The following is an 8,618-nucleotide window of genomic DNA, read 5'->3' as shown; positions in this document are numbered from 1 at the left end:
AATGCTTGAAACTCAACCTGGATTCATCTTTACTGGGAATCTTTTGAGTACTAATTCTCAAGTAAGGAAAAAGCTTCTAGAGTTTTAAGAAACTGGCATTTACTTTGGATGATGGATTGAATGTACAATACTGTATAGTATTGAGTGATTGAAGGAATACATGATTCAAAGGCCACAACTGTTGAACGATCAATCCATCTAATTATATGGTGGATTAAGCCTATATAATTAAACAATATAGCATTCTCCATTTCCCCATAAAGAATATGATTCTCAACCCATACAGTGGAGAGAATCAAGACTAGAGCCAGTAGAAGCACTAAACAAAATAGGTACTGATAAGGAAACTGATTATATATAATTAGAAGTGTCACCAAAGTATTGACATTTTCCAATTAAGAAAAGTTGCAGAAAATCTTTCGAGAAAGATAAACTTGATGGATAACTGGAAATATTTACAAACGTTATTAGACTATATACATAGCTCCTCCACCAAGCTTCAACCTCAGAGCAATCCAAAAGTGTTCTCCCCACTGTAAGTCATGTATAGGAATCCATCCTCATCTTTGTTTTCCTCATAGATAGCAGACATCATCGCAGCTGTTAAAAAAGGAAGCATGTATTAAAACGAGGACACAAACAAGACCAAGCAAAAGAATACTTGCATAAGACATCTAAGCTTTTCTTAACCAGTAGGAGGGAGCACATTCTTCACAAAGATAAAGATGGCTTTCTCAGCACTGAGCTTAATTCTTTTGCGGACAACATATACAAACTGCCCGACAGTCAGATCAGCAGGAACAAGATATCTGCAGTTTTTCAATGAAAAACATCAGCAAAAGATTATATCTAGTTAGGAATACACAAGTGCTTATAAAAAAGTGTTTCTAAACCAATGTGAGATGTGAGATGTGATGCTGAAATTTCTAAACCAATGAAATACACAAAATAAGCATATAAGTCCCACTAGACACTATGAAGGGCCCAGGTATGGGAGCATTGTAACTAACTTTTTCTTGTCAATATCAGGGATGTCACTTCTTTCAGCCTTCTCCACAATGACCTGCACAGCATGAGAAACGAAACTTAGTATACAACATTAAGGGGGGCAAGCGGATTGAGTATCGAAACACAAGTGCAAATAAACAAAAAAAACGTCTCCTAAGTACCGGGATTCTGTCAGGGTACTTCTCCCTAATACGAGCAGCTTCAGCCTGTCGCCTTTCTGCACCATGTAAAACAGTACTATAATGTCCACAATCAATATATAAATCAACATAAAGAAAAATAGAAGCATAGGATACAAATTTTAAGCAAGAAAAAGATTAGACGGCAAAATCATATTTTATCATTATAGCATACAAAACAGAACAAGAATGGTAAACACAACTACATCAGGCCCTTCACCAGTAAAATTTCTTCCATGAACACATGAAGACAGAATTCCAGCATAAAGACTTAATTAACAACAAGCCACATCAAATTAAACTCACCGAGATGAAAATTTTAAAATGTCACACCAATCAAGTAAATAAATAAAGCAGGAAACAGTCGATTACCCTAAATCACATACAAAACCCCAATTATTTGATACAGATCATACCGATTCAATTGATTAAACCTAGCAATTAACACACATATAAAAACTCGATCCAGGATCGGTGAAGCCGCTAGCTAAAATTAAAATCGAAATTGGATGCCATAAAAATAAAAATCTAGCGATCAAATAAAGGGAATTAGGGTTGAGTGAAAGATCAGAAAGGGGATCATACCGAGAGGGTGTTCCAACTTGAATGAGCTTTTAGCCATGGCGTCCGGTAACAGCAGTCTGATTTGCCTAACAGAAGGAAAGGAATTGGAAGAAAATTAGGGATCGAATTTGAGAAGTGAAGATGATTGTGCAATTGAATCCTTAAATGAAAGGAAAAACAAAAATAAATAAAGACTTGAGCCCTACGTATACGTGACAAGAGAATGAGTGTAGGCAACACTTTCTACTTCTCTCTCATATTTATATTACTAAAATTTGGGCCCTCTTTTTTAATAAAATAAAATAAAATATGTTAGATTATGTCCAAATGAGATGGAAATATCGAGATATATTTAGCAAGTTTTGATATCAGATTTATTCGTATATTTGAATTTAAATCAGGATATATGAAACCATTACTGATGAGCACAAAATCTGAAATAGAACATCAAACATAATTAATATTAAAATTCATAGTTATAAAAATTCCTAGTTAATTAGCTATAAATTTTTAAAAACTGAAAAATACCTGATTTTAGATTTTTAAGGGAAAGAAAATGCTTTGTAGTAAATTTAAGAACTTGATTCATATCGGATATATGTGACTATTGCGCTGAATATTTGAATTTACTTCATGTAAATTTGAAACTTCCTTTGTCCAATATTTGTACAACTTACCTGGTTTACAAGGTTATATCTTATGAATAAATATATATTTCCTTCGTTCATATAAAAATAGACAAGTTTTACTATTTTGGGCCGCCCACCAAAATTAGAGCATCCACAATGAGCGGACTATAGCCCGGGAACGATGCTATCGTTTAGGCTATAGTCTGCCACTGCGGGTGGCAGCCCTAAGCCTCGCCCTAAGGTCGTGCCCTATGTATAATACGTGGATAATATATAGCCCGGAATATAGTTCGGGCTATAGTCCGCCCACTGTGGGCACCCGGACTAGCTCGAACTATGATTTTCTACTTTATTTATTTATTTTTGTTTTGTATCCTATTTTTCGCTCTATAAATACACCACATTTTATCTACATTTCTAACACATTCCAATCTCTCTTCCCAGTTCACTTCTCATTGAAAAAAATTGGTCATGTAACCGTTAAAATTGTAGTTTTTTTCAGTATTTCACATTGTACTTTTCAGCTTTTTAATAAAATGAAGATTTTCACATTGTCGTCTTAAATTTTTGTATATTACGTTATTTTATTATATTCAAAAACAAAAAATTAAATATAAATACGAAATGGTTGTTAAAAGATAGGGCGGGTTATAGGACAGACAATAGTCTACCGACTGCAGGTGAATAGGTAGAACTATTAAATGCTAATGTGGAGGACTATAAATTGGTATAGGGCGGGCTACGGGGCGGACTATAGTCATGGGCGGAATATAGTACATCTCATTGTTGATGCTCTTATACTAATTCTAAAAATGAAAAATTTTAAACCAATATTAACAATACACGTTATTTTAAATATGGACCCTGCAATCTACTATCACTACTTCCACCACATTTTTTTCCTCAATTTTTCTTACTTTACCAATTATATATTAAAAGTCGTGTCATTTACAACTTTGTCTATTTTTTATGAACAGATAGAGTATTATATTTGGTTAATGAGATTGAATCCTATAACTTAATCTTAAATTGATCCTATTCAATTAAATAAAAAAAATACAATGAGATGAAAATCAATTTTCTTTTTTAAACTGAAAATTTTGGTTATTCACAAATAAGTAGCTCTAAGCATGGTTTTAATCTTCACATACCTTAACAGCTATTGTTTACCATACAAACTCATACTACCATTTATCTTTGGAGACGACTCGCCGAGAGTATTATCCGGCATCGTTATATCTCATTTTATGGAAAGTGTCATTGCTTGACTTGGTAGTTGGTACTGGTTTATAACGATTTATTCAATTTATTTGTACTTTACAATTCTACGTGATGTTTTCGTATATTCCTTTGCTTTTTCTCTATTTTGAGTCATATCCAGTTTTTAAAACAATTTTAATTATAATTAACAATTTTTTTAGCACACTCGTTACACTTTTTTGTCCATTTATACTCTCCATAGTAACAACATAAAAGTTGAGAAAAATCACGAGTTGCAGACAAAGTAACAAATCAAGTGTGTGGGACCATCTATTACTAGATTTCCAGCACATTACTGTGGTCCATCGCTTTAGAGCATCCGCATCGCGTCTAGATGATGTCTCTATCTCGTCTCGGAGAGACAAGACGGCATCGAGACAGTGATGCAGCCATCCATCTCGGTCTCATCTCGGCGGGCGTCTCGGCCTGGAGGGTGGGTTGGCGAGACGTCTCGTCACGCGCCAGCGCCACGTGGCGAGCACTGGCGCTAGGCGTGACGCCCACTCGCCGGCCTGCGAGTGGGCGTCTTCATGCTGACGCAATAAATATTTTTTTAAAAAAATTTGATTTTAATAAAAAATAAAATTTTAAATTTAAATTTAAAAACGGTAATATTTTAATTTTTCTTTTTTTATTCTATAAATACTCCTCTTTCATTCTCATTATACACACAAACACACATCTATTCTTCTCAATTCATCTCTCTTTTCTCTCCAATTTTCACCTCACCTCTCCAATTTTCATCTCAAAATGTCCGGCGACGGAAACTCTGGCGGCACCGGCGGCTATGACTTGAACACGTTTGGCGACTGGGGGCATGTACAATGTCTTGGGTCCTTCCGGTTCCAGTTCGTCGACGTCGGGCAGCCAAAGCTCGGCGACGCCGGCGGCGTACCAACCACCCTATTTTGGGTGTGGATGCATACTCTCGTCCCTCCGCCCCGAGGTATGGGCAATCGCAGGGATAATCTCAAATTAGGGAGGATTTTCCGGATGAACTCAATCCGGAAGGAGGACGAAGCGGTGGAAGCTCCGGGGGTCGCGCATTCGACGCCGTGGAGGAAGAGGAAGAAGAGGAGGCGGCCGAGGAGGAGGAGGAGGATGTAGGCCGTCATCCATACAGTCGCAACGACACGATGACTCTGTTCAACGCTTGGATCAGCGTCTCATACGATCTCATCGTCGGGAATCAACAAACCCGCAAGTGTTTTTGGAAAAAGGCCACCGACGCCTACAACGAGAACAAGCCAAAGGGGTCCCGCCTCCGCACCATGAAGATGCTCCGCAGTCATTTTGACCGAGTCGACAGAGATGTCAAAAAATTTTGCGGGATCTACAAGAATGAAGCGGTGAATTACCAAAGCGGAGCCAGTGGAGCCGACATTCTGAGAGCAGCTATGCGAGTCTTTTTTGACGACAACAATAAAGAATTCAAACATGTTGATGTTTGGGAGGCGGTCAAAGACGTTGAAAGGTGGGCTGGCGGTGTCCAGTCCAGCACGGGCTCGAGCTCGAAATGCACGAAGCACACGGCGGGTGGCCAATACTCGTCTAGTGAGGGCGGGTCAAGCGACGCCTCACAAGAGGTTGAGGGCACAGCCACCGATGCAGGGGGCTCCTCCAGTGGGCGCCGTCGCCGCAAGGGACCAAGGCAACGAAGGCGGCTAGAGGGAAGAGGGGCCGAGGCGAATCAAGCCAGGCGGGCTTGGTCTCGGGCTCGAACACCCTATTGTCCATGTACTTGACCGCCACGATGGCTGATACTTCCCGCATGACGCCTCCCCAATATCAAGCCCATCTTGCCGGAATTGAGTATATGGCAAGACAAATTGGTATTACGTCTACAGGTGGCTTGAGTGCACCGCCACCGCCTTCGGGGGATGATTCGCCTGCGGAGTAGTTTTTAAATGTGTAATTTTTAATTTCTAGTATTTTAAATTATGTCTTTTTTATTTATTTTTTAGATTTTAATTATGTGTTTTTTTTAATTATGTGTTTTTTTTGTTTTTTAGGATTTTAAATTGTAATTTTATTTTATTTAATGAAGTGTGTTTTTATTAATTGAATTTGTTGGAAATAAAAAAAATGAAATTGAATGAACAGTTAAGAGATAAGATAGTTAAGAGACTGTTAAGAGATGGAAGGATACATGTATTGTCTCTTAGTTAAGATATGGGGTGAAAAATACAATGAGGCCATGAATAGATTCGAATCCTTCTACAGTAGATAAGACAGAAAAATTAAGATAACTACGAAACAAGATATTGAGGGTTGAACAAAGACTTTTTTTTTTCTTTTTCTTGGAATTTTAATATCAAAATCCTAGTTCCTATAGACAACAGACTATTTGTGTATATTTTAAAATTTTAAAATCAGAAATCATTTAAAGTATGTGCATATTAATGTGGAGTAATAAACAAAATAAAATTGAACAACATAGAAAAAATAAATTTTATACATTGTCACGCATTTTGAAGCTAATAGTGAAAAAAAGAGAGAGATAGGGAAGTCTGATTAAACAGAATTAGTAGGTGAATTTAAGTCCTATCTTGTAGGGGGTCTTTAGAAGGAACGTAAGGTGGGTCAAATCTTCTAAACAGCCGGTAAGCAGAAATGAGGGCCAACACCAGGAAACAGCAGACAGCAATTACATGAAGAATCAATGCTATCTTCAATCTGCTACAGAATTTTCCATAAGAAACACAGCCTGAACTCCATGACACCATTTGATCACCATTGTAGGCCAAGTATAGAAACTCCACCAATGCTGCCATTGATGTCACCATTAAGTATGCCAGCACCTGCTCCATCACGTAAAAATTTCATGGTTTTTATGATATGATTTGATTATTGACGTAGGGGTGAAGCTCAAGCAAGAGCAATTAATGCACTCCCATGAAATAGGACATGTTTGGGAAGATATTAATGAGTTGCCAACTATAAATTCAAGATTCCCCAATTAGGAAGATGGGAATTGAATAGGACTTGGTTGAGAATATTTATTGCCTCAACCAATCGACACTTATCATGCACCGTGCACTTAAATAAGATTGACTATCATACAAACTTTCTGACACTTGCTTCATCAGTCCCCCGAAAAATATGATCATTTGGTTCGTCACTAGTTTTAATACATAATTGGTAAAATATTGTTGGTGGATAATACGTCTCACCTCTTTAGAGAAAGAAAACTTTTCAAAATTAGAATATTCATACTTTTTAGGAACGGATTAAAAAGGAAATTGTTCATATTTTTTTAAAAGTATTTAATTTGAACACTTCATTCCACAAATGAGTGTTCACAAATTAAGTTTAGAATAAAATGCAGTAGGAAATAGATAATTAGTTTTTATCATAAAAGAAAACAGACCCGAATAACCTAAATAGGAACACGACTAAACTCAACTCAACTCAACTCAACTGCTGTGAGTAGTGTAGTGTATACACAAAAAGCAGTATACAATGCCAATCTGAATCCATCATTCCCAGCTCAAACAGTAATTACATATGAAATCAACTCAATTTCATATCTCAACACTCAATTCAGCTCTCAAATATTATTATTATTAAAACAGAGCACCAAAATAAACATAATTTGACTTATTAAAAATCCAATCGAAAGAGGGGAAAACCTGATCAGTAAGGAAGAAAAGCCAGGCTTTGGTGAGCAAGCATCTGAGATGTGAAGAAACCGCAGCAAACAAGGCATACACAGCAGCAATTGCGCTCACGCAAACCATATACCTGCACCAATTAATCATTAATACTGAAAATCTAGAGAGAGAGAGAGAGAGAGAGAGGTGTTTGTTACTTGAGGCCGACGAGGTCACGGAACTCCAATTTGCCATAGTCGGAGTTATCCTGGGTGTTGTTGATGGCAATCCAAATGGAAGCAATGTTGAAAGGGATAACAAACAGCCTCAGCGAGAAATCCACCAGTTTGAGGTCGGATGCATTCATCTCCTTTCAATTCGTGGTGCACCGAAACTGAGCTCCAAATATAAGAAGAAAGGGTATGGTAGAGAGAGAGAGAGGAAATAATGAAGTGATTATTATGATCTGATATTGGTTGGGCTGGAAATTGACAGATGTGTTGCTCAAATATAATGCGAGTAGCTTTTTTGTTTACATTAACAACACACTCTACTGCTAAATTTGCTAGATCCAACGGTTCTCCTCTTTCTGGTAGGTGTGGGTCATTGGGAATGCGACACGTGTTCTCATATTTTGTGGAATAAGTGTTCAAGCTAATAATTATGGTGAAATATTTGGGTAGTGTTCATGCGTTGGATTATTATACTACTATATGATTTAGCCTCGATTATGATTTGGTCCTCATGCTTAGCTCATTTTATCATATGCAGCCATTTAGTATTATCATTGTTATTTTCATTTGATTTTTTGTTGGAAACAACGGATACTACTGCAGCCCTGATGGTTGGAAAATTTAATTGAGAGAAAGAGACGGCAATTGTTTGTGTTTGCTAGGAAGATGGTTAAAATGGAGTTGCCATGAGAAGAATAAAAAAGAATTCAAATGTTTTAAGGAGTAGATGGTGGGTGAGCATTCGGGTTTCGGTTCTGTTTTTTGCCAAAACTGAATTTAGTTCAAAACTCAAACCGAACCGAACCCAAAAAATCGAAAAAACCGAAAAAACCCGAAAATCCGAAAAAAAATTAATTTATTTTATTTTATATATACTAGTAATAAAATATATATGTAGGTATATATATAATATAAAATTAATAATATATAATATATATTATATAGTAGAATAAGGGGGAGCTTACACCCCTTTAGTCTTATACACAAAACAAATAACAACCATAGGATGGATGGATTGAATGGATATGATTTAAATCATCCGAGCTACATTATTTGGCCATTTTCGTACATTATAGCGCAAATTTGGTATTACACAATAATATATAGCAGTTTTAAAACTGCAATTCCAAAATTTCAGCGAGATTAATTTGA

At 36.7% G+C, this 8,618-nt stretch overlaps 2 protein-coding genes across 3 annotated transcripts; both read right to left on the bottom strand.

The window, feature by feature from the left end:
• Positions 1-333: 333 nt before the first annotated feature.
• On the bottom strand, positions 334-1,981 carry LOC121787869 (autophagy-related protein 8C-like). Of its 2 annotated transcripts, XM_042186718.1 has the most exons (6): positions 1,958-1,981; positions 1,773-1,837; positions 1,170-1,225; positions 1,011-1,063; positions 691-809; positions 334-600 (listed from the first exon to the last, which is right to left on the bottom strand). In XM_042186718.1, the coding sequence occupies exons 2-6, from the start codon at positions 1,807-1,809 to the stop codon at positions 506-508; spliced, it is 360 nt and encodes a 119-aa protein (XP_042042652.1). In that variant the 5' UTR covers positions 1,810-1,837; positions 1,958-1,981; the 3' UTR covers positions 334-505. The 2 variants fall into 2 exon arrangements, with proteins under 2 accessions (XP_042042652.1, XP_042042653.1); XM_042186719.1 differs by lacking the exon at positions 1,958-1,981 and having other exon boundaries at positions 666-809; positions 1,773-1,951.
• A 4,064-nt stretch (positions 1,982-6,045) lies between these two features.
• Positions 6,046-7,732, bottom strand: LOC121788029 (CASP-like protein 2D1). Its single transcript, XM_042186882.1, has 3 exons — positions 7,452-7,732; positions 7,273-7,384; positions 6,046-6,441 (listed from the first exon to the last, which is right to left on the bottom strand). Exons 1-3 carry the CDS (start codon positions 7,598-7,600, stop codon positions 6,178-6,180), a joined length of 525 nt encoding a protein of 174 aa, XP_042042816.1. The 5' UTR covers positions 7,601-7,732; the 3' UTR covers positions 6,046-6,177.
• Between the last annotated feature and the right edge of the window lie 886 nt (positions 7,733-8,618).

This window comes from Salvia splendens, chromosome 22, assembly GCF_004379255.2.
Source record: "Salvia splendens isolate huo1 chromosome 22, SspV2, whole genome shotgun sequence".
NCBI lineage: Eukaryota > Viridiplantae > Streptophyta > Magnoliopsida > Lamiales > Lamiaceae > Salvia > Salvia splendens.
Note: the sequence above shows the minus strand (reverse complement) of the source record. Positions and strands in the feature narration are given on the sequence as shown.